Consider the following 26,232-nt stretch of genomic DNA (forward strand, 5'->3'; position numbering starts at 1 on the left):
CTTGTAAATAAGATAACATACAGAAAGCTGAGGATTGAAAAGTAGACTCAATAATATGTTTTTTTTTCTTTAGCCAGGGCATTGTAATACAAGTCGAATATTTCAGGAATATTACATTCCTCAAGTATTACTAAGAGATAAGGAATATATTGTGTTGTCAGTGTTCTTTTCTAAATTGTAAATGTGAAAAGATGATTTTCTGACCAGCTCTGAAAGAAGAGAAAATAAATACAGCTCTTTAAACTGAACAAACCACCAAAAGAACCCCAAAAACAAAAAAAAAACCCAAACCCCAAAACTCCAAAACATAACAAAAAAAAATATACAAAAAACCAAACAACAACAAAAAAAAGGAGACAAAAATTCAACCAACCAACTTAAAAATACCCAGAGAAATGTAAAACACATTTTACCTAATTCACATAGTGAATTAGGCCAGATCTTTCTGGGGTGTCTGATTTCTGTATATCCATCAGACAGGACTTTTGTTCTCTAATATCATGGATTTTGAATAAATTCTGTGTACAGTAACAAGTGCTGCTGCTTTTGATCCCCTGAGAACATATTTTTAATGCTGACAGTTTCCTATAATCGGTAGCAAAATCCTATGAATTATTATTTACCATGGAACAGAATGTGGCTAAGTAATAAAAATAATATTTTCCAAGGGTTCAGTGCACAGACTCTTTCACATCTTACCAAAGAGAAAGGATATAACATTTCTACTCTGTTTTAACCCAGAAGCAAGTGACTTTGTGGATCTTTGATTGCCTCAATGCAGATAAAAGGGAATCAAGGAAAAATAGGTGGATTGCAGCAAGTACCTTACAGGAAGTCTAGGCAATATAATTAATTAAAATATAATTTTAATCTTTATTTCCTTGAATTCTGCCTCCCAGAAGATATGTTACCCATTTGATTTATTGTCACGTGTAAGCAACTGTAGGGACTTCAGAAAGGTATGGTTTATGTCAAACTGTGAAGTAAATGATCTTATTTGCTCAACTGAGGAATCCAGTGTAATGAAATAACTGATGGAGTCTTACAAACTTACAGGTGAATTCAATACTGAGCTTAGAAAAGAGTTGGAAGGATGAACTAATTTTGTGCCAGAGCTATAGCTATTAGCTAGAGGAGCTTTGTGAATCAATTCCCATAAAGAAATATATACAGGACTTCAGCTACTTGAATATATTGGGCAACCAATGGTTACTTTGACCAAGAAAATGATATTTTATTTTACTGTACTGAACCCCTATCCAGATATGTTTCTTACATCTCGTGTTAATTACATTCATTATATACACTGTGTGCAGGCCTTGGTTTCAGTTCCAATTAAAGCTGATATTTAAGGATATCTTCATGAATGTGTGTTAAAACAATATTTATCCCAAAACTGAAATAAGAGTACATGCTTGTGAATCTTCTTACCAGTGAAGAAAAGAGGGAACTCTTTCAGCTCCGTGCGTGCCTTTTGTTACAGGACTAACCGAGCTCTCAGAAGAGCTGTGTGTACTCGCAAGGCAAATTTGTTTATTTACATGTTTATATGAGCAAAGTTGAAAAATTACAATTTTGTTGCCTGTGATGCTCATCACTTTAAGCTCATACTATGCCAGTCTTAGCACTTAAATATATGGAACCAGACACATTCCATGTCTCCTACAAAACATGCATCCAAATTCATCATCTAAAGCAACAGCTTTCATTTATAATTAATAACCTGTTACATAAGCTTCACCTACACTTCTAGATGGCTGAGCTGTCCTATGTGCACACTAAAAAATGGAAGATATTTTAGCAAGGTTTGAAGTAGGTGAGGTCCTGCTGGGAGAGAAAACTGTTAGAAATGTGTTATGTCGAAGGTCTACGTGTAAACTGTGACCTAATGAAATACCACCAAGGAACAGTGACGAGATTTGGATTTGTTTGCTGGCTTAGGTTTTGTCCTACCTAGAAATGCAGTTTAGTTTAGACTGTGTTGTGTTCATGCTGTATTTACAGGCAAAAAAGGGAAATTATGCTTTCCTGTGGGATGTGACAGTGGTGGAATATGCTGCATTGACAGATGACGAATGTTCTGTGACAGTCATTGGAAACAGCATCAGCAGCAAAGGATATGGGATAGCACTCCAGCATGGAAGTCCCTACAGAGATCTTTTCTCCCAGAGGTAAACTGAAACAAAGCTCATTTTATAGCATTTCTGTCTATAGCCAGCGACTGTTCACATTAATTTTGGCATTTAATTAATAAAGAACAATGAATACATGACAGCAGAGAAATTATGAGTTCAGGCTCCCACAAAGCTGCTGCTCCTCCTGCTCCATGTGCATCTGGTTTGGGAGGAGGGCACAGGAGGTGATGTGTGGCCTCACACCTTCAGCCAGCACTGCCTCTGGCAGAGGACTGATGTCCTCAGAGCTCAGTGAGAGGTAGAGGAGAGATTGAGGAGAGATCTTGAGCTCATGCCACATTCTGCAGGCTCTGAAGCAATGTGCTGCTCCCTGCAGGAAGCAAGCAGCAATGCCCTGCCTTATCCTTTAGGGTGGAGGGACAGGTCCGAGACTCAGGATGGTGCAGGGCAACAAGAATTGCAGGGAATTGCATGGGACTGACAAGACCAGAAGACTATAAAATTATGCTTTTTAGTGATCTCTGAGCTACCAGCTGGGTATCTCTTGTCCATATGAATGTGTGCCCTGAACTGAAGACACACAGCTGTGCAGGCATGCGTGCCCTTAGCAGAAGGTGAGTGTGTGCTCTGCTCCAGGCAGGGATCTGAAGCGAGATTGCCTCATCTTGCTTCTCCTTCATAAAAAGGAGCAAAACTCCAGCTGCATAACTGGAGACAAAGCTGCCTCAAGAGAAAAGATTGTTAGTAAACAGCTAAAACAGTTATCAAACCAAATCCAAAATGAATCATTCATGCAAAGATGGGACACTTCACAAGAGACAAAACAATTATTAATTAGCAACTGTTAACACAGTAATTCAGGCATTAAGTAACAGCATTGAAGTAAAATCCTTTTGAATAAACTACATTTACTAAAATAAATGAGTTGGTCGCTGCTTAAACAGATTTGTACCGAGTGGTGCACAAACAGTAGCATGTTTAGCCTCACATATTTTTGGAATTATTGTAGGAGAGCAGCAGTGGAGTGGGTTGAGCATTTCACTAGTGGGACCAGCTGCTGCAGCTAAATGTAGCCAGACCAGGCATAACTAACTGGAATGTGGTGATTTCCCCTGGAAATGCTGTTTGCATTGCAGTGGAATTTTTGACAGTCTCTTTTTTCCCTAAAGTTACCCAGTGGAGTTTACCTGCTGCTGTGAGTAGAAAGATGTTGGTATAAGGGAGTTTCAGATGAAGACTACAACACCCTGGTGGTGGAGGGGGGTGGAGTTTTGAATTATGGGATAGCAGATTTAAGAGCTGTGAAGCGTAAGGAAAAGACAAAAAAAAAACCAAACCCGTAAAAAGGTATCATTGCAAATAATACTTGTCTTTTGAAATTTCTGCAGGATCCTAGAGTTGCAAGAAAGTGGAGATTTGGATGTTCTTAAGCAGAAGTGGTGGCCACGGATGGGACGTTGTGACCTGAATAGCCATACCAATGCACAGACAGATGGGAAGGCACTCAAGCTGCACAGTTTTGCAGGAGTTTTCTGCATTTTAGCAATAGGCCTTCTTCTTGCTTGCTTGGTGGCAGCATTGGAGTTGTGGTGGAACAGCAACCGTTGTCATCAAGAAACACCGAAAGAGGTCCATAACTTTTATTCTTATCACAATTAAAAGTAGAAAACACAAAAGAAAGAGAGAGCAAGTGGAAGTTGTGGGATTTTAGGTGCTCTCACGCAATAAATTTGATTTATTTTGATTTGCCATACTAAGCTTTGCATATAACGTTTTGGGTGGTTGTTTCTAAGAAAATAAAAACAAGCAAACAAAAGTGTCTTTTGTGCACATGGAAGGTGCCAAACTGACAGCCCTGGAGACTAAAGTCCTCTATTTATTTGTAGAGCAGATACAGCATGGGCAGCAGCAGTGCAAACTTCCCCTCATTGCCCCAGCAATGTGCCTCAGCCCTGACCTGGAGAGACCACCTTTAGGGGTAAGAGAGTGGTTCAGAAACACGCCCTCGGCCACTCTGCTGTGAGTGACGGGGAGGCCAGTCACAGGCACCCAGCTGTGCCATCTATGGTGATGTTTTCTCTGATCTGAGCCCCCATCTACTGGCTGGGAGATCTGAGTCCATCCTCTGCAGGCTCTGCAGCTGCCAGACATCTGGTAGCTGCTCTCCTTCATGGCTGACCTAGGCTGAGTTTGAAGAGGTACACAAGCAATTAAAAATAAATCAGCTAGTTAATAATTGAATAAGCCATATTGCCATGACACTGTTTAAATGCTTCCTTTCTTTTGAAGTCAGTTTTATTTCTAAAAGTAGGAGCCTCTGAGGAAGCTGACCTTCATATAACATGTTTTATCTAGGAAATTATACCTGAGAAGTTCTTGGGTTTGAAGTTTCCATGCACAGCAGCCAGAAGAAATTAGCAAGGCTAAGATAGAATAATCAGTCTATTCTCAGATCTGTCTTGCATGAAGCCTGTATTTGTTTACCTAGTTTAAATGTTTAACAAACTAACCTCTTGCAATTTTGGAGACACTTGAGGCATTTGTAGGTGCTTTCATCTTGGAACAGATGTTTTTTACAAGCTAATAATAGCAGTGAGCTACACTGCAGCTGGAAAATAGTACATAGCCCACCCATTCTAATCTCTCTTTTTCAAGTTGCAGGAGCAGTAGACTAACTGACATACCTGTCACCTGTAAGCAGCTTTGGCAAATTGGCAACCTGGTCTAGTGGATGGTGTCCCTGCCCTTGGCAGAGGGCTTGGAGTTGGGTCCCTTCCAACCCAAACAGTTCCATATGCTATGATTTTGCCCTGCTGCCTTGTAGAAGTTGCTCCTGCTGTAACTCCAAAGGTGCCCCCATGCTAGTGCTGTGAAGGCCTAAAGCCCAGCAGTGTTTTCACTGCACACTGAAATCCTGCAGGGCACGGGCAGGGATGCTTCCCAAAGTGTCCTCATGCTGTGTGCACAAGCACTTATCTGGCCATCCTGTGTGGTATGTTCCCCTCTCTACACTCAGGGAATTGCCTTTGTCTATCTCTGTAGAGTGAGATGAGAATATGATTTAAAGGCAGTTTCATATATCTAAGGTGAAAAAAATTCGCTTTTTTATTGCAAGGAGTTTTGAATACTCAGTTTCCATTGCTGGAAAAGGATCTGTCTTCCCGAGTTTAAATATTTTCTTTTTTTCACCTATCCTCTTCCTTTCTTTTTTAATACCTCTAAGAAGGATTATTGCATATCTATACCTACCCCATCCCAACTTTTCCCCCTTTCCCATCCTTCTCCTTCCCTTTCCCTCCAGTGTGTTCTTGATGAAAGTTGCTCTTGTACATGTGTAGTGCTCTTTGGCAGTTTCTTTGTCAAATGTAGAATACTTTTAACCTTCTGTGTTTTAAAGGAAACTGAAGTTACTCCCATGGTAGAGCTGTGCCTGGGGAGATTGCTGTCTGTGGGCCTGGGCTGCCCTTGGAGCACAACTAGGCAGGGTTAGAGGCAAATTAAACTTAAACAGAGCATGGACAGGTTCCAGCAAGATCAGTGATGGGGAGGCTGCCAGGAGAGGGGGAGCAGAGTCAGCAGGAGCCCTGGCACAGCAGGTGCGAAGGCTGAACGAGGAGGTGAGAGGGCACAGGGCTGGCTGCAGGAAGGCGTACGGAGGCTATGCCAGGCAGGGTGGGCTGGAATGAGGGGTCCCATCAAAGGGACAGCTGGCTGCAAGGACAGGCAGGCAGCTAGAGGCACCTTTGGGTCAATCAGAGCAGCCAGAGGGAAGTGTGACAGCTGCCCAGAGCCAGGGACAGGCAGGATCCTCAGGAACCCTCTGCCTGGGCCAATGGCCACACATGCCATGTGGCCACATTGCTCCAGCCCTGCTGCACACCAAGGGTTGGGGCTCTTGTCACAGTGACCACAACATCCACTCAACTAAACTAGCAAACGAATGTAGCTGTACTTCCTGGCAGATCAGTGGCCTGATATATTTTATTTATGTGCTACCAGTGAGGAGGGATTGAAGTGGGACATCTGATGGCTGCTGCCATTAACGTAGGAAACCAAGTTTCAAAAGAGGTGGTGAATATAGGTTAAAGGTTTTTGACATGTTTAAAAGAACCAAGTTTCAAAACTATGGTAAGGACAGGATCCAGTGCTGAGGGGGGTGTGGAGTCCTAGGCAGTCTTCTGCTTGAGGCAGTGGCTGAGCCTGGCATAGGGGGACCAAAAGCACAAGGAGAGTTTGATCTCCAGGAGGAGTGTGTTCAGCATAGCTCATTTCCAGCACTGTGTGTTGACCAGCATTTCTACAGCAAGAGCTGTAATGACAGAGCTACAGCACGAGTAGCATACACAGAACATTAAAATCTGCCTCTTAGCTGCATCTGGTACTCCAGCCAAGTCATTAGTTCAGTAAGAGCTGCAAACTCAAATCACGCTGCTGATTTTCTTCTGCTTTTGGGAAGGCTTTGGCAAAACACAAGTGTTGTGATATCACATAAAAATTGTGGGAACTGGGATGTGTCCTAGCCACTTTCTTCTGTGAAGCAGGGCTTGTGGAGGGTCACAGAGAAAGCTGATTTCCTTTGCAGTCTGAGATTAGACTTTGATACTGCCAATGAGGCGAAGAGAAGGTGGCAACATTTGGCTTCTATGACCCTCATCCTGTTGGGAGCTTAATAAATCCCTTGGAAAAAAATTATACTGGAACCAGAATTGAACAAGGAGTTGTCTTGGCTTGTGAAGCCCTTGTGTAGCATTCTCACTTTGGCATGACCCACCTGGTTGGTTGTATCATGTCAATTGCCAACTCCAAAAAAAAGAAATGTTGGGACGATAAATGTACAACTACTATGGCAGATTTATGGCAGGGTAGTGTGCAGCTTGCTGGAGAGAGAGAAAAAGCATTTTTTAGAGACTCTTATTTTTTATGTTGGGGGTCAGTGAAGTCTGTGGCTAAAAAAATGTGCATTGCCTTCTTTGTCATTGGAGAAACATTTTCAGCTAACATTAAGGTGGTGGTTTTTGCCAGTTTGTCTTTTCTTTTTCCACTTTGTATTCTTTAGGCGTTTGTGGAGGTTTGGCTGAGCCAATATATTGATGTCCAAGGACTCAAATGTCTGCATGGTATAAATCACAGCCCTTAATTACACTGAGTGTGCAGGATGTAGTATTAACGATGAGACAAACAGAAGCCTGTCTTTTGAAACCTGACAACAAAACTTGGATGTTAATATTAACCTGATCTACATTTGTAGACTTCATAAGAAGAGTTGTGTCAAGGGCACGCTGCTTCCAATTAGAATATTTTTTACATTTTTCACATATGAAGAAACTCAACCTCACAAAAATATAAAAATAGTATTGCCCCAATGCACTATATCAATTCATTAAGACAAACCTCCAGGAAAGATGAATTACCTTTATTTTTTCATGTTGCCATTGGTGCACAATTGTATCTTTCAAGGAATAGTGAAATTTCTTGCTAGAAGAGCAAAGGCTGGGTTGATCTTTTACAGGATGTTGCTACAAGATATTTTTATTCCATTTGAAGGAGATTTGTAAAAATGTTTCTAATGAGTTGTGCTGTACAAATCTTAATGTTATCCCTATTTAATCCTTATCAGATCAGATTAACAAAAGAAAGATTAGCTCCAGCATCAGGAAAAAATGTACTGCTGCAACACCATGCCACATTCTTTTATTAGGGCTCAAGTTTGCAATCTCTTCAAGCTGGAAAATATCTGGTAATGTTAAAATTGCCTTATTACTTTCTAACTCAGAAAAACTTGCACTAGATCATCTTTCTCAAAAAAATATTCTGGAATTTTTAATCACCCTCTACTCATTGTTGGTACCCAGCCATCCAATACCCACAGTGAAATTTAGCCAGCTCATACATCTATCTCTGTGTGTTTAAATCTTGAATTTACACAGCTGCTACTCAGCCTGAAATACTGATACCTAATCTTTTGACTTTGATAAGCTTCAGAAAATTAGGGAGTTGTGAAAAATTAATATTTATTCTGGAGTCTTTGTTCAGTCACTTTACATCCCTTTTAAATGACTGGGCAATCAGATAAAGTTATTAAAACTGGTACCATGTAAATGTTAACTTTTAACAATTGCCTCTGGATTTCTTTAATTTTTGTGTGAGTCCTATGCACTTATTTCACAATATCAGTAAGCCATAATGTAATTTGGATCATTTAACAGCCAAGGGCTTTGCCACATCATCAGATCGTTGGTATCTTTTATCCCCTTAGAAGGAATGAAAGGCAGTTTTCACATCTTTGTTGTCATTATGATCCAGCATGGCTGCTTCCTGCAATGGGCTCCCCAGCATCCTCTGTGCTTTATCAGCTGTGTCTTTGTGTGATGTGCTATTCTCTGAAGATTATTGCTTCTCAGATCTCATCAGAGCTATGAAGAAAGCATTCCTTATTCATCCATACACTACAAAACAATGGGAACTTATATGCAAAGACAATATATCCTACTATTCGTGGAAAGAAAGTTAAATTCCCATATTTTTTACTGTCCATGAGATAATTCACTAAAAAATTAACAGGCAACCCCATGTTGAACAAAATTAGTCTGTTGTGCAGGATGATTTTTTGTTTTCTGGGATCTGACACTTGTTGCATCTCTCATAAGAGGTGATATTGATTCACTTATATTTGATATAGCTCTTGAAAGACAATGTTGGAATGACCCCAATAAATTCTTAGTTTGATTCTTTCTTTTCACAGATAATATATATGATTAATCACAAATCTATTTTTCCAAACCAGCTGGCTATTCCTAGCAATGTGAATGTTTCAGAAACTAGACCCAGGGTGTTTGGGGATCTCTAGTGCAAGAAGATTTGGGGGTTTTATTGGTTAAGGCATAGCATAGTTTTCCACCTCTTGAGTTGCTTCTAGTCATTGTCTCATAACTTGTGTCAAATTTATAATTCATTAACAATCACAGCTTAGTTTGTGATTTCTTTCCTTTCTCATGCTACTGCAAAATAATTTTATTTAATAGACTCTTTTCACTTTTCTGTGATTTTTATTTTTAAATTATTAAAAGGGAGCAGCATCCCAGGTACTGTTCAGAGTGGAAGCAGTCTTGTGTACTAGTAACAGCACCTTATAATTCCTATTTCCTGTTACTCCAAGCTTAATAATGTCTTGAATCTCAAATCTGCGAGCTCTATGAGATAGTGGGAGGTAGCAAAATTATTCTAAAAATTGTCACAAGTATTTTGGTAGTACACAGGGTTAAAGAAAAAAAAACCCTGTATCTCTGGCCAGGGCAGCCTCTTGTGACCTGCCTTAAACTCCCTTTTTGCTATGTCCACTGATGTGCAAATCCCTCAGAAATCCATTCTTCCAGCTTTAGCAGTCATGAAAGTTACCCACTAAGGCTCTCTTCTGGTATTAGAAGAGCAGGAATCCCAGTGTACCTTACAAATGGAAATAGGAGCTGGCAGCCACGAGTCCAATGGATCCAAATTTGTCACTGCTAAGAATTGTGATTTGTACTGTGTTCATCTCACTTTAGTTCTCCAGCCAGATACTATTTCATGGCAATTGAGGCTTCTGTATCTTCAGCACGGTGTCAGCAGTGTTGGTTTTGATTATTAAAGAGTCTCTTGCTTTCACCATTATTTTCACTTTCCTTGTCTTTTTCCTTGTTGCTTCATTTACCTTGTCTCCTTTGTGGTGTTATCTTTTTATGTGATAATTTGATTTGTGCCAGGATGATTCCTTTTGAGAGTGAAAGGAAACACGAGATCATCAACCCAATGTTTTATTTTCCCTTCATTGCATGTTCTCTATATTTTATCTTGTTTTTATTTTAAATTATTTTTTTCTGTATTTTAATGACATGTCTGAAATCTTTGTACATTTTTTGCTCAGTTGCATATAAATTATCATTTGTTTGTACTACTGTATTGTATTCTACTTTTCTAAGAATAAATAAAGGTTTGTTTGGGGAAAATAAATCATGCAAACATTGGCAAAATAATGCATTTTAATGCCATCTAGAAATTCAGTTTCAAACCATCTTTGAATGTAATATGCTGAGGAACTTCATTTAAGTAGCATTTTTAAATCAGCAAAGTGGTGTTAGGAACCAGTCAACCCAGAATGCAAAGTTTACTGTTGCTTGATGATAAAGTATAAGCTGGAAGAACCAGTCAAAGAAAGAAAAAAAAGGCCTATATAATATATAAATTAGCTGTACAGAGGCTGGTAATAGCTGGAAGGGCATCTTAAGTAGCTTCATGCTGGCTTTTTATGTGAGTGAAGAAAGAAGATTTTCTCTTTGGAGGTGCCTGTAGAGAAGCAGATATTCTGTAATTCCTGGTCCCAGGCAGGGTGCACATCCAGAATCCAATGAAATCACCCAACTCCTGCTATTGATCACCATAGATTTTGGTCAAGGCTGTAATGGGTTTAACAGTGACATATCATCCCTGTGATTTATGGCACTGGGCCCAGGCTTCTGCTACCCAAAGCAGTGGTGAAGCAATTGAGTTTTGTGCCAGCATATTTCCCTAACTGCAAGGAAGGGATTTTTGTGTTTGTTTAATTTTTCTCTGTCGTGTAAGAAAACCCTGCTAATGGGATCCTTAGGGATATAATCTGGATTTATCTGGCATGAACCTTAGGGGGGGAAGAAAATTATTCAACAGAAATAAGCTTAAAAAATGAGTGTTGCCATGCAGGGGAATCAAAAAGAAATAACCTGTTTAAAGTTTCAGTTTGGTGATGAGTGTAAGTACTTGCTTAATTTTCATTACATTGCCTGTCCCAGAGAACTTCTGTGGCTACTCATGAGCTTGGCATGAGCTTATGTATTTTACTGAATTGGAGCCTTAATGTGTCAGATTCTTTTAGATTCTTCACACAATGTTTACACAGCTAATTTTTGTATGTCTTATCTCAGCCTATGGCGGTATTTTAAAGTTGACTTTTTGAAGGGGGTGTAAAATAACAAAATCAGTAAAAGTTTAAAATAATAAAAAGCATAAAATGTGACTTTTTCTCACATTTCTCATTTATTTTGTATTTTTGTGGTTTGTAAAATGCCTTAGGTGTTGATGTGACTAAGCATTTAAGCATGTACATAAAATTAAATAAGAGGTGAATTCTAATCTCACCCAGAACACCAAAACATTTCCATTCCTTTTAGTGGCATAGGGTCAAACTTCAGTTGCTTTGAAGCACCATGTATGATCCAGAGACTGGGAGTAACATGTGCATTGAGGTTATTTGGTGAAGGTTGACTTTACCATGCAATGTTATTAACATGCAATTTATAAACTTATTTATCAATTGAATTTAAATAATTTCATAGTACCTGAAATAATCTGTGACCAATATTACTGAAATACTAAGGTATCACAGATACCAATACTGTGAAAAATATTTTTTTAAATTAATCAATGGCTTGGTTATGATTTTCCCTAAGTCCAGACCCATATTTATAGGCACATGTATAAAAAAGAATTACAAAACTCACTCAACAAATACTATTTCTTCAGAATTATTAAGTATGCAAGAGTTATCTTTTGGGTAACTGGTGGCCAGATTTTTATTATGCTGAGCTATTTTAATAATTTGGCTAGTCATGTCTCATCCTATGTCAAAATAAAAGCTTGGGCAGTTTCCAAAATACAGCCCTGAATAGAGGCACAGAAACCTTTTCAAAATTTGGTTTTTAATTGCAAAAATTGTGGCTAATAGTCAGGAGTAAGGATTTTGTAAGGCTTTCATATAGCTGGAGTGGAGATGAGAGGCTTTGTAAATCAGCTAACACTGGGCATCAAACAGGTTGTAGAAGCAATTCTTTGTCTCCTGTGCCAATTTCCTGGCATATTAGGAAAAAAATGGGAACTTTTGAGATTTGCATGTGACTAGACAGGAATGGTGAAGAACGAGGGTGTGGAGCAATCTGTTACTCCTGATGCTCCAGTAGAGTAATTCAGACTGTTAAAGGAGAGCATTGCTTTGATTTGGGCTCACTAGAATGAGAAATTGCATCCCTTATGGACTAGATTATATTTTAGGATTAAAAAAAATGTGTAAAGCAATGTAAAGAAACCATTAAGTTTTAGTGAATTTTTGGAATAGAATCTTCATTAATTTAATTTTTCCTTCATAAGAGAGTAATTGCCACCTCACAGTGTAATTTTAGATGACGTCAAATTCTGAAAACACCACCCTCTTGAGGGCCATCCTCTTTTGTTGCAATGCTGTTTCAGACCAGAATTATAAGAAATGATGAGTACATGTTTGCTGAAAAGAGTTAAATATTAACTACATTATTAGCCTCACTATCTTGATCCTTTTTTTTTCTCCCCACATCTTCCTTTCCCTTTCCATCTGGAGATGGCCAATGATGTGAGGCTGGGCCTCAGAAGCATGGTGAGAATTTCTAATGAACATACAGATGATTGGTTTCTTGTTGAAAATGCCTGCACAGATGAATCCCTGTTAGTTTCCTCCTCATCTTTACCTTCCCCTGGCACTCCCCGTGATCCCAACCTCTGTGTTCTTGGAAATGCCTGTAGCTGCAGTCTGTAGTGTGTACACAGTAGAGGTTTCTCCAGTTGCAAGTTCTCCTTTCTCCCAAGTTCCTTTGCAGAGACATTGGCATGCTCATCAACCAGCACTCATTCTGTACTGCATTTTGCTGCTTGTGTTGAGAAATGTTTCTTTGCATTCTCTTATTGTCCTGTTAATTTTTAACATCATGAAAACTGTGGAAACATCTGTACCATGTGAACCACTCACTCATCATTCTCGTTGTCGTTGGGTTACCAGCTGGTGAATCAAGGTTGGTAAGGATTTTAAAGCTTGAGTATCTCAGCATGAGGCTGGATGTCCTCTTTCTTATTGAGTAACAAACGAAAATGCTCATAACAGGCTCTTCCCTGGCAGGTTTGGGTGTGTTGTGAGGTCTAGATTGTTCTCTCTGTGATTGCACTTAGTTAAGTGATGGTGGTGAAAGTGGGAGCAGATCATTGCAAGCCACTGTGGGGCAGCCTGCTGTTCCCCATCAGGACTGTGTCCTGGGTATCTATTCACAGAGACAGGGATGCACTTCAAGAGGATAAATAAGACCAAGAGAGAGGTTTAGCTGGTTCAAAGTGGTGTGCATGGTCAGCTTCACTGGCCTGCTGGGGAGATTGCTGTCTGCGGTATTCCTGGCAAGGCTCACAGGCAGGACCCATGGGACACATCAGGATTAGACCCCTGCTTAGATGTGATTTCAGCTGAGATAAATCCAACCTGGGTAAAGTGTGCAACAGGACTGTGGGAAGATGTGAACTGCTTCATAAAGGTTCTTGCTACCAGTTCTGTAGCCAGTCACTGTTACTTTTTTGGTGTATGGGCTTTTGGTAACAATTTACCTATTTTCTGGCTGAGGGTAGCTGGAAATAAACTTTGGCAATGTATTTGAAACAATTTTCTATCACATTAACATCAACTTTGCAGGATTCTGTAATGTCTCACTTTTTTTCAGGTTTACTTAGAAGGAAAAAGAGTGTTACTGTCTCTTCATAAAGGAATTTCTGCTCTCTGGTGAAGGAGAGCATCACTCAGTGAATAAGGTGGCCTCTTGTACGTAATTTTTATGAAGTTTTGTTTCTTTGCAGATGATTCTACATTGAATGAAATTAACATACTGCAAAACTTTCATTTCTTTTATTCTTTCAATTAGGTAACAGCCAACTGGACCTCACCTGATGTCAGTCTCAGTGCCTTCTTCTAACAGCTGGTTTATGGACGATAATTTAGCTAATTGCTAATTTAGAATACATGGTAGAGCTTCCACTTGTAAGAGCAGAAGCTTGATTGCAGGATTGGGCCAATTTCTAAAAGCAGGTTTTCAAGTAGACTCTTGAGGTGCATCCCTGCGTATTTCCAATAAGATTCTGTTATGGTCAAACCAGCTTTGAGCAGAGCACACTCAGAAACCACTCAGCAAATTTTATGTAGCATTAAGTGCTGTTTGACTGGGTCAGCTGCCTGTGTTAAATTAATGACAGCAGACATCCATCACCACTGCATCTGTGTACACGTCTCCCTGCATTTCACTGCATTGTCCGCTGCGGAATCTCTGGAATAATGAGTGTCACACAGTGAGTCTTATTCAAAAGGGGTTGTTGGTATTAATGTAACACCATACTGTATTGCCATTGTTTTGCAGCACATCTAGTACATACATCATCACTGCTTTTTCTTCTTGAGCAAGCCAATTATGCCTGGTTTTGCCAATCTGTCAGAGCCTCCTGGAATAAATTGAAATTACAGCTTTGCATATGCAGGAGCTGTAACTGAAAGTAATGATAATGACCCTGGGTGAATACAGGATTTCAAAATAATCCTAACCAATTGTACACATGCAGAGCTGCTGCTGCTTTATTTCTCTTTAACAAGGTAAATATTTGAGTCCATGATGTCTGAAACCCCACAGACTGAAGCTGGTTGCTGGGTGGAGCTGTGGGGTTTGATGCTGAGTAAGAAGAGAATAGTCTGTGGGTATCTGAGCATGGAAACTTTGCTGTTTCAGTTTTTTTCTCTGCCTCCTTTTTCAGTTTTGCAGTATGGCTGGCTGTGCCTGGAAGTGCCTCAGAGTGTTCCTTTCTAACTGTGTACAGGTGTGCCTTCCAGCACCTGTGTCTCATGACCTCTGACAGACACCTGTCATTATGAACACACATGTATGAGTCAGGAGGACTTCTATATGGGTGGGAGAGACACCAGCATGTTTCCTGGTCAAGGGCAGAAGAGGAAGTGTCTGTCTGACACTGGAGTTTGTCTCAAATTTTGAAACCTAGCCCTAATCACAAAATTACCTAATTTTTTAAAAATAGTTCTTGCATAGAATGAAAATGTAATATTAGCACTTGTGTCTTGGTTTCATTCTCTCATCACAAGGTAATCCTTCATGTTGTCACCCAGGACAGGAAACAAAAAAAAAAGCAGAAACTTGCCCTGATTGATGATTAAGGCTATATTACCTTAAAAGCTTTGTTTTCTGCATATCTCCTGAGTCTTATTAACTGCTTTAACAGGCTTTTAATTCTTGGCACAGTTACCAGCACCTGACTGGGAGGTATTGACATATGCAAGTTGTTCCCTCCCTGTATGAGCCTGTCTGCCCATATTGGCTGTGTTTCTGAAATTTTAGTCCTTCTGGGGTCAGGGCCATCAATCTTTGTCTTCTCCAGTCTAGTGTGCTTTTATTTGCATGTGTTGGATGTCGATGCAACTTATCACAGTTTTGGCATAGTTTTAGCATCACATTTCTGAAGATATTAGACTTTCCTGTATGGGCATTTGTCTTCCTCTTTTTGCCTTGATGGAACTGCTTCATCATTTTGTAGCACTTTTGTGTCTTGAAGTGTCTTTTCTAGAGCTCTATAATAAGCTCACAGAAATCACAAGTGAAAAACCAGACACTACAATGATGTCTTTAATTAAAATATTTTTCTCAAAAAAATTTTCACTTGGAATATCCCAAGTGTTGCAAGCCAGTAAGCTAAGCAGTATTACCATTTAATTAATTGTATTTAGAGGGATGTAGGCAATTTCTTAAAAACATCAGCCAGTAGCTCCTTTCCAACACTCTTGAATTTGATCACGTTCACTGACTCTAAACCTCCCAAATGGTACCATATTCTTTCAGTATGACTGCTCACAGGCTTTATTAGAACCAACTCTCAAGAGTCACAGAAAATAAGCTAGGAAAAAAAAAATTGATTACTCTGTAAATGATGGTGTCTGCATTATCTTGTCATAATTTCACTCTGTGTGAAAAGGGCAGACTTGGTTAGTCCTCAAAGGGAGTCATAGTTTCTTGCAGGTGTGACCATGCAGGTTTACTCATTCCCAGGTAATTCTGGTGAGCATCCTCCAGATGCACTCCAAGCCAGGGCGTGCTCCTGCTGTCAGTCATAGGCCACTGAGCCTGTTGCTCATGAACAAGTGCTTGGGACGTATCAGAAACCTGCCCTTCTAAGGCCCTTCCAGAACTCAAACTCACTGGGGGATGTTGACATTTCACTTGGTATTTATGCATAACAGAATTTCCTGACCAGGAGCAATGGTTGTTTAGCTGTTTTCCTTAAGCTGCAGAGGATAAGCCTGGGTGTATAATTAATTTTCCTTACACGTTTATTTCCTTCACTGATTAATTTCTTCAACTGATCTATTTGGAGTACAACATTAATATTGAAAATAGAATTATGAAGCCAGCAAAGGAAAACTACTTTATCTTCTCCTGGCAACACAAGCATATACTTGTGTCCAACACAGCCATAGATGAGAAGTGAAGTTGAATTGGCATGAAATGTCTGAGATGTGACATGTTTATAATATTAACTAAATTTTATACATTAAGTGCAAAAAAGAATTTTTTTTACAAATTGCTGATCTTTAATGAGAAGCACAGGACCAAAAAAAGAATAGAGAATATGGAGCTGACAATGGATAAAACATAATAACTTTTAAGATTTCTTTTTCTGGCTGTATTGCCATTTAAACCTTTCTCCATTTAGCTTGTTCGTTTTCAGTAACATATGCTATGTTACTGAATTTCCCAGAAGAAAAATAAAGGGAAAAAAAAAGATTAGGTTTACAGAATTTACAGAGTCTGAAAGGTTGACTTGTCACATAATGCTATCCCAAAACCTCTTCTTCTGGAAATCTTAGATTCAAAGCAGTTTTATGGTGTGCAATGACAAACTAATCTTTTCAAGGGTTTCTGAATTTTATCTGGGGTTTTTTAAAAGGATTTGAAGAATCATTCATTCACCATTAAGATAGTCTCATACAAACCTTGACATTTAGTTATTTAGCTGCTCTTTTCTAATAAGACAAAGAAAAAGGAAAGAGCCTTTAAAAATGTGATTTTATAAATCCTCAGAGACAAGTTGTTTTCCATAACCTTTGCAAACATTTTATTTTGACAAGGAAAAGAGGGAATAATGTGAATTCCTGTTCTGTTGAATGCCTTTTAAAACTTTTCTTTGATCTTAATAAGGCCAGCAAGTTGTCCTTAATGCTGAAGAAAGAGAAGTAGGCAAGTGAAATCATCACCCCTACCTCTTAAAGAGATCTTAAAGAGAGTTTACTTCTCTATGTCCTTCACAAAGTGTTCTGGTAGATAGAATGGGATGTCTGTGTGCAGGAACTGGTTTTAATCTTTATTGAGAATGAAAATTTTTGCACAGTGAAACATGAGTTTGTATTGTGAAACATAAGCAACTGCAAATCCACCATTTCCTGAGGATGCGGTCCCAGGGTGGGCTGTGCATAGCAGAAGGCCTGTCAGGCCAGGAGAGGGGAACATCCCAAAGGATATGGAATGTTCCTTAATGGTCCCTATGGTCTGGACCCAGGGATGTGTATTAACAGCATCCCAGCTGTGGCTCTTCATGTTTACATCTAAAAGGGCTCAGCTAAATATTAATTCAATTAATCAAGATTAATTCATGCTTTGAATTTATGACTTTCTGTGCCCAGATGCTCCAAATGAAGATCCTGCTTCATTCACGAATTTATTTTCTCTCTGCAAACAATTAATGACTGCTTGTTGCAATTATTGAAACCTTACCTTTCCCTCTGGGTTGGCTTTATCAAAGTCAAATGTCAAATTTTACTTGTTCCACTAGCAAAGCAGGATGAATACACTTAGGATGTACTTGCAATCAAAAAAAAAAAATTAAAATATAAATAAAACATTGGTGTATATTTTCTCTTGAAATGATCTGAAGAAGGCATTAGTATTTGGCAAAAGCTCAGAAAAATATAAATGAGTCGTGAACATTTTGCCAAAGCCTCATTTAGAAATATTTGCTCTAATATTTGCTCAGTTCTAACCCGAGTTCTCTTTTGTTTTCTTATTTTATAGTGGAGGCTTGACAAGAATATGAGTCCCAGATACCCAGAATGGCAGCTAGGAGTCCACATGCCAGCTAGCAGCAGCATTTAGAAAAGACACAGTACAGGGTACCTAAGGAGGCATTGCATAATGGGCTTCTGGGAGTTAGCTCCTTAGACACAGCATCATCATATGTGGTGCTAGCTGCAGTTTGTACACAAGCTGAACTTTGCAGCAAGCTTTTGTTGGCAAACAGGTGAGGAAAGTACAGCAGTGAGTGGTTGGACATCTGTTCCAAAGGAACCCACCCAGAGAGGTCGAGATTACTCCCACTGGGAATAATGGAAGAACTTTTCTCATATTTGCCCCAGGTCTACAATTTTAGTTCAAGAAAAAGGAGCTGAGGAAATGATGAATTAAATGCATGTAATCCTCTGGCCACTGTACCATAAATCCTTAACTTTCCTTCCCTAGATTTTAGGGAAGAATGTCTGAGTTATCATCAGCTTAGTGCATTGTCTAATGTGTTGAACAAAGGGCCTGACAGGTCAGGTGTGTTTGTTGTCAGGAAGGACTTAATAGAGCTGCAGGGGTTATCTGATCAAGTGTTGTGTGATCCCTTCATGTCAAAAAAGTTTATTTTTATTTTATTATCCATTGATTTGTCTCTAATGCAAAATTATCCGATTAGAGGATTTGGCTGAAAAAGCAGGATTTTTAAAAAGTTATTTGTTTCTTTGGTGAGGAAGATTATACCTCCAGGTTTCTGGGAGCTTCATTGGGATTTTGGTGAATTTATGACAGAAATTAAATAGGAATTCATTTTCCACTGATTAGCAAAGAATTTGCAACATGCAGCTCAGCCCTGTAATTGTGGAGCAATTGTATTCCATTTGAAATCAATATGGATTTAGCCTAAGCTAAGGACACAGGTTTGAACTGTACATCATGTAACACTAATTCATCTCCAAACCCATGCAGGGATCAGCAAATTCAACGGTTCTTGAGTAATGTAGAAGGGGTGTTAAATCACAGGGTTACAATTGAATCTGTAGTTGACATTGACTGGAATCAAGGACTTTGGAGTTGGCTTGTCAATTTACAAGGGAAAGCAAAGTTGCATAGCAGAGAATACCACTGGAATAAGATTGTAATTCTCTGTGCTCCACCTGAACACCAGTGATGAAATAGTAAAAGGAGTGAGTGGCAGTGACACTTTGTACTTCATTCACAGAGCCTGGACCTTGGTATGAATCAGTAAGGCTGCTGGTGTTGTGTTAAACCAACATTTAAGCCCAGGTTGACCTTGGGCAGTCAGGGATTACTGGAACACAAAAGTTTTGGGTAGTCCTGCTCCCTAGGTTCGAGCTTTGCCGTTCTGAGTAATGTAATTACAGGTTTGTGTCGGACCAGGGAATTTCTCCAGTTCCAGGATTGATGGGCTGTTATGCTTTGCTGCTATTCTGCTGTGTGTTATACTTGCATCAAATAACTACAACTGCAGTCATAGCTGTGCTTTATGAAATGTAGAGAAATTATATAATGTAATACCTTTTTATTGGCAGTACAATGCTAGCTGTTAAAAATCAGTCACACACCATCCCAGGTGGTTGACTTCACCCTGCCAATTTTGTTGCTTCCCAGTTTGAGCATCTTGAATGCTGTACTGAGGTGATAAACAGCCCACTGTAGGTCTTTGCTACTTCAGGATTTAAAGACAACTTTTGCTGTGTTTCCTCATGGAAGCTGAAGTGTGTTGAGTGAGTGGTTCTGGCAGACAGATGAAGACACCACTCTGTGAACCTTAGGAAACGCATTCTCAGAAGCTAAAGACCAACACTGTTTTCCTGAGCTCTGACCACAGACAGACTTTTCCAGAAGCCATGTCAAGATGACAGACAGCTTATGGTCTGTCATGGAACTGTTCCATACTCAAATGCATGGTTCCCTCCCCTGGGCTCCCAGAGTTGGCCTCTCTCAGTGCTGCTCCAGTGGGTTTCTGTTCTGTGCCACACAGGTGACCCAGAGCCTCCTGATGGGAGGGCAGGAATTCATCATCACCACAACCCCTGGCCAGTAGATTTCAATGAAGCAACCACCCTGAAGTCAGGGTTTTTTTACTGACATGTTCTTTAGAAAATGCTCTGCAGATACATGAGACAGTGGTGAGCTGTCATGTGGTGACAAAGGGCCAAGCTGCCCAGTGGAATGTGGAGTCCCAGGTCATTTGTTTGCCTGCTATAGGTTTTTTTCTGAGCTTGTGCAAGGTGAGCCAAGGGTGTGAGGGATGTGCTGGTGCCTGATGCCAGATATTACCTCCCAGGAGGATGGGATTGATAACATCAGGAGCTCCAGCAGGCTGGGATTGAGCCAGTGTTTTCTTCAGCAGGTTTCTCATCTGGAGATGTCGCCAGACCTTGAGGTTTTGCACAGGCACAGTTGAAATCCAAGTGATGTAATGAGTGATCAGCAGCTCTGGTCACGCAGAGGAAAGGAAGGGGGCCAGATGGGGTTGGACATTGTGTTTGGACTGATTGCTCTGGTTTCTTCCCCACTAGGACAAAGAAGTGAATCTGGAGCAGGTGCACAGACGCATGAACAGTTTAATTGATGAAGACATAGCCCACAAGCAGATCTCCCCAGCGTCCATCGAGATCTCGGCGCTGGAGATCGGGGGCATGCAGCCAGCCCAGACCCTGGAGCCGGTGCGCGAGTACCAGAACACGCAACTTTCTGTCAGCACCTTTTTACCAGAACAGACAACTCATGGTGCCAGCAGGACACTGACAGCTGCCTCGGGCAGCAACCTGCCGCTGCCCCTGAGCAGCTCAGCCACCATGCCCTCCATACAGTGCAAACACAGGTCACCCAACGGAGGACTATTCCGGCAGAGCCCCGTGAAAACCCCGATCCCAATGTCATTCCAGTCCGTGCCGGGGGGAGTCATCCCAGAAGCGATGGAGCCCTCGCACGGAACGTCCATATGACGAAAACAAACAGTACAAACAACCAGCAGAGATTTTTAATACAAAATTTAAAAGAAACAAAAAAAAAAAAAAAGAAAAAGAAAATGAACTCTTACATTTTTCTTGTATATACTTGTAAATAATGAAAGAATGAAGTGGGGTAAAAGTGTATTTTGAATATTCCCAATTTTCGAAGTAAGTAAAAAACAAAACAAAAAACAAACAAAAATGTATGAATGACTTTGTAAATTTTGTTCTATATGAATAAAAAGGCAAACTACTTGTGGTCGTTCTCAAGTGCCAAAGAAGACCTGTTACTGGGACTGAGGGCCATACTTTTCTTTTTTTTTCCCATGGATTTCAACACTTATTCCCTTACAGGTATGGTTTTTTTGAGAGCAAAAAAATTATCTCTTTCTTGCTAGAAAAATTCACCATACTCAGATTTCTCCTTTCCCCAGAACCCTGTTTTATAGCCAAGATGACAATTCACTCAGAGAACCTAGCAGCTGGTATTAGCATAGCAGTAAAAAATGCTTTAAAGGTGAATTATAATCAAATCCAACAAACAATAAACAGAGAACATTTTCCTTCTAACAAGGATTTAAACTTCCACACAGTTTCTAAATTTAAGCACAGGATTATTGGAATGTGGTTTTACTGTCAGCTGTGCTGTGTGGCTCTTTTTATTTAACTTTCTATGTTTTGTTATACATATATATATAATATATATTATATATATTATGACATATATATTATATATATAAATGCTTTGATGAACAACAGGTTTTAGGTTAAGGGGAAAGCTTTTAAGAAAAACTGCTCAGCTCTTTTTTTTCTTGTGTACATGACTGAAAATGGGGAGGAACCAATGGAGTGAGGCAAAGAGGAACTGTAAAGGCAGGAGATAATGGCACTGCAGTGACTGTGCCCTCTGGTACCATCTCTTTCTTTAAGATTTCACTGAATTTGTTGTGTAATGGATGCAATGCTCCCTGTTGAAATCATATCCCTGAATGACAAGACTATAAGCACAGCTCTGCTTTTTTTCCATTGATTTTGTAAAGAGAAACATTTTAATCCCCATGTCTATAATCTTGGTAGAAATGGCTGTACAAAGCCTTTTTTTTTTGTCTGTGAAACAGAAGACAAAGATAGAGCAACACATATCGCTTATTTAATGTCTTGTCATGCAAATATTACCAGTGCAATGTCGTATGACAAGAAAAAACCAAACCAAAAAATCTAACACATTGTTTCCTTCCCAAACTGAAATTTAAATGCCAAACATAATGGATCCCTGTTCCCCCTCCTACTCTTCATGGACCATCACTCTCTTTCAAAATTGGGATAATTTAGTGTCTTCTCAAATTTATCCCTAATACTAGGTTGTAATTTCCCTTTGCAGCTGGATTTCTTCACTTTATTAGAGCACTGCTATTTGGAAAAGGCTGTAGATCCTGGTGCGGCAAAATCACTGTCTACATTAGGGTGAAAAATTCTGTTTGAACAGAGGTAAAAATGCAATCACATCCCAGGAAAGTCAGCAGGCAATCTGGGTCAGGTTTCTGGGTAAATAAACATTCCATTCACTGCTCCTAATTTGATTTGCATAATTACACAACACATATATTTATGGGGTGATTAAAGTCCCCACATTTTTACATTTCTACTTTAAGCAGTAGGGAAGAAAAGTCAAACTGTGACATAAAACCAGCCTTATGGAAGAGTATACTCAGCCTAACACTTTTTAAATGAGGAATATTGATGATGGGCTTAGAGGAGGAGTATTCTTAGAGGGATTCATTTGTCTATTGTCAAGTTGGTTTCTCATGAAGATGGTGCAATTTTGTAGCTTGGCACAAATTGCACTATTTGCTGACTAGATTTATGCTATTTGGAGGTTTGGCCCACAAAAACTTTGGATTTTTTTTCTTCTTTTGTCATATTTTTTTTTCTTTTTGTTTTCTTAACAAACCTATGGCCACAGGAAAAAAAAAATCTTCTATAAATACACTAATTAGTTATGGCAGAAATAGCTGCACTAAAAGATTATATACACAAAGAAATCTGTAAAGATGCTTTGGATAAAGAGTGCAAGGATTTTTGTTGGAAAAATCTCTCATTTTGTGACCAATTTAAGATTTTAGCAGCAGCAGAGGAACATGCTGCAGAAAAGGTGCAAGGAGGTGCTTGAGTGGCCACAAGGGTGTGATCTGTTGTGGCACACAAACCTGCTGGAGGTGTCCTGAGCTGCTGCTGAGCTGTTACTCACAAAACATGCTGCTGACTTGCTGCAGCAAAGCCCAGAGCAGGGGCTTGAAACCCTCTTTTACTAAAGCATCTCTGCTTTCATATTAGATCTTTTTCATATTATAGACTAAAGCACTGTAATTTTAACTGACCTGCATTTGTGGAAAAAAATTGTGAATACAATATATTTTGGGGATAAACTTTAGCATTCTTCATATTCACTGTTCTCCTCCTGGCTTACTCTTGCTGTGTGCTGTAAAGTTTGGAAGTGCAGTCTAATTTATCAGTGATGTTAGAGCTCCTTTATTCTCATGCACAGGATATGACTCACCTGTTTGAATGCTTTGCAGGACTACATTTGTGATGAGCAGCATCTTGAAGAATCAAACCACACAGCCCTCTTTCAGAAAAGTATTTAAGCATGTGTGAGCCCTGTGGGGAGCACCTGCTTTGTGCACAGGTGAAGTGCATTGCTGATTGATGGTGGAGTTAAAACACAGGTCTCAAATTAAATATGTGCCTAATTTTAAGCAGGTGAGTGAGCTGGCCAAACTCCCTGGGACTACTCAGCTGCTTTAAGTTAACCTTAAGTTTTGAGTGCTTTGCTGCACCAGGGTCTACACTGCAGAACTAGGAATCTGCCATGGATCTCTCACTGTCTAGTAATTATTTGTTTATATAAAAGTTAGCAAGTCATAGGTTGAGCCTGTCAGCCCTGACAGGAAGCTGTTAAATCCTTCATGTGCTAGTGGTTTGGTTTTAGATTATTGAAGCAAATCACCAGGTTCTCCTTGAACATAAACAATGTTTCTTTCCCCATAACTTTCAGTTTTCAAAGTAAATGCAGAATGTATGATTTTCATATCCTGTCTCCTGTTTTATATTTGTATCTTCCTTTTGACAGATCAAAGCATTCACTTTCTTTATAATATGTATTCACCACACACATGCATATATATATATATATATATATATACACATGTGCAATTACTCACAGAAGAAGTGAGAAATATAATTTCCATGTGATGTAAATGAGCATAAGGTGAAAGCTCTCACAGAGCTGTGCTTATTTACACCACCTGCAGGTTTGACCCTTCACCTTTAATATCTGGCAAGTTGAAGTAGAAAAACTGCAGCAGTTTCTGAAAACTTTGAAGACCAAACTGTGCTCTGGTTTTTCAACTGGAACTTCCCTGAGTGTACTTAAAATAGGGAATAATGTGTGACCCCAAATATCCCAACTCCTCTGGAATGTTTACATTGCAAAGGTGATTGAACATGAAATGTACCTTCCTTTTATTGTGCTCTTTTGATGATGAGCTTTCACAAAAGTGACATCTGTGGCACAGCACTTCTAGCCTGTCTTGTTCTACCAACCCATTAGTTTAGAAATTACTTTCTTACAAAAATGTGACTCAGTTTCTTCTATTTGCTTGCAATCCATGGGCAATCTGCTTTCAATCTGAAGAATGCATTGCTCTTATTTCTTAGTATATCATGTTTTCCTATTGCAATGGAAAAAAAAAAAGAGTAATTGTGCTTTTTAATTTCAGAGTTGAAACTTGATAGAATGTTTTTATGCTGAGTTACAACTACATGTGTGCAATACTTGTCTTGCAAAGTGAAGTTCCCAATATCTGCCTTGCTTTGATAACCATTGCTGCATTGTAGGTGAAGTCTCAGCAAAACAATTCACTTTTTCTTAGTCTGCTCATAGAATAAACCACTTAAACCTGGGTTCTCACCTGTGTAAATCAGCTTCCCTCCAGGGAATGGGTCAAGCATACTGAGTTTCAGCAGGTGAAGGTTTAGCTCTTAATATTGGGCTCAAGAGCACTCCTTTCTATAAACTGGGGTGGCTCTGAAAAGGAAAATGTCTCAAAAATTAACCTAAAAGAGGAACTTTATTACAATTTTGAGCATGTAACATGGATTACAGTTTAAACTTTATGCTGAGATTGCTTAAAGAAAGAAAGTTCTTCCTAAAATCTTTTTAAATTTTGGAATAGCTCTCTTCTGAGCTTAAAGCTGTTGGGTTGGTGACAAGTGGAGCATTTGGAGGAATGTTCGTGGGGTGGTACAGAAACCACAGTGTTCAGACCTTGTTATTTTATTTTATTTTGCTTTACTGACTTGAACTTACATTGTGAGCAGCTAAAGAGCGACATAAATCTAAACACAACACATTTGGGGGACCCTGTTGGAAATTTCTCAGAGAAACCACATCCTTTGGCATCATCCTGGGAAAGGCAAGGAGAAAGTCAGAAGAAAACTCTGAAGAAAGGCAAAATTAAAGGTAAAATCTGACATGTGGTGAAGGGGGAGGGAGAAAAGGATGGTTAAAACTCATGTTTAGTAAAGCTGTATTACTTGTATGGGAAGCCTCAATTCCATCATACAAGCAGTTGCCTCAGCTAATTATTATTTTTCTTAATTTTTAGGAAACAAATAAAAACAGCATTTGTTCTACCAGAAACAGTTGTTATATTATTTAAGAGTTGAAATGATTTGTTTGGCGGTGCCTGTTTTTTGGCTTGATTGTTGCTCAGCTGGGCAGAATCAGCTGTAATCAGTGATTTCACCCAAAGCAGCTGTGGGCTGTTTGCTGGGAGACACTCCCGGGGCTGTTTAGGGCTGCAGCTGGGACAAATCACCTCAATCAGCTCCAATCAGCTCCCCATAAAGCTCTCACTTCTCGGGCTGTGGGGCAGAGTTTGGGCTTTGTGCTCTGAGCTGCACGGGTCTCTGGATTCCTGGACACGGCTGGTGCTTTCTTCTGGTGTTGGAGGGAAGCAGAACAAAATGTGGGCTCTCCAAGCTTGTAAGGTAACCAATAAGAAAAGCAAGTTGTGCTTTAGCTTTTTACTGAGTTTTGTTTTGTCCTAAATTTACTGTCAGCCTTAATGGAAATTTCTTTTTTTATTGTGGGTCGTTTTCTTTTCTTACTGTAAGCTTTCAGGCACACTACCTAAATTAGTTTCTTTTGTCCCTGCTGAA

General features: G+C 39.5%; 1 protein-coding gene across 1 annotated transcript in view; it reads left to right on the forward strand.

The window, feature by feature from the left end:
- GRID1 (glutamate ionotropic receptor delta type subunit 1) overlaps positions 1 to 25,711 on the forward strand; it is a 485,602-nt gene extending 459,891 nt beyond the window's left edge. The window contains exons 14-16 of the mRNA XM_066554224.1: positions 2,005 to 2,171; positions 3,524 to 3,764; positions 20,575 to 25,711. Of these exons, the coding sequence (XP_066410321.1) occupies positions 2,005 to 2,171; positions 3,524 to 3,764; positions 20,575 to 21,003 (837 nt within the window). The 3' untranslated portion in view covers positions 21,004 to 25,711. The remainder of the gene's footprint in view (positions 1 to 2,004; positions 2,172 to 3,523; positions 3,765 to 20,574) is intronic.
- Positions 25,712 to 26,232: the final 521 nt, after the last annotated feature.

Source organism: Molothrus aeneus, chromosome 8 (genome assembly GCF_037042795.1).
Source record: "Molothrus aeneus isolate 106 chromosome 8, BPBGC_Maene_1.0, whole genome shotgun sequence".
Lineage (NCBI taxonomy): Eukaryota > Metazoa > Chordata > Aves > Passeriformes > Icteridae > Molothrus > Molothrus aeneus.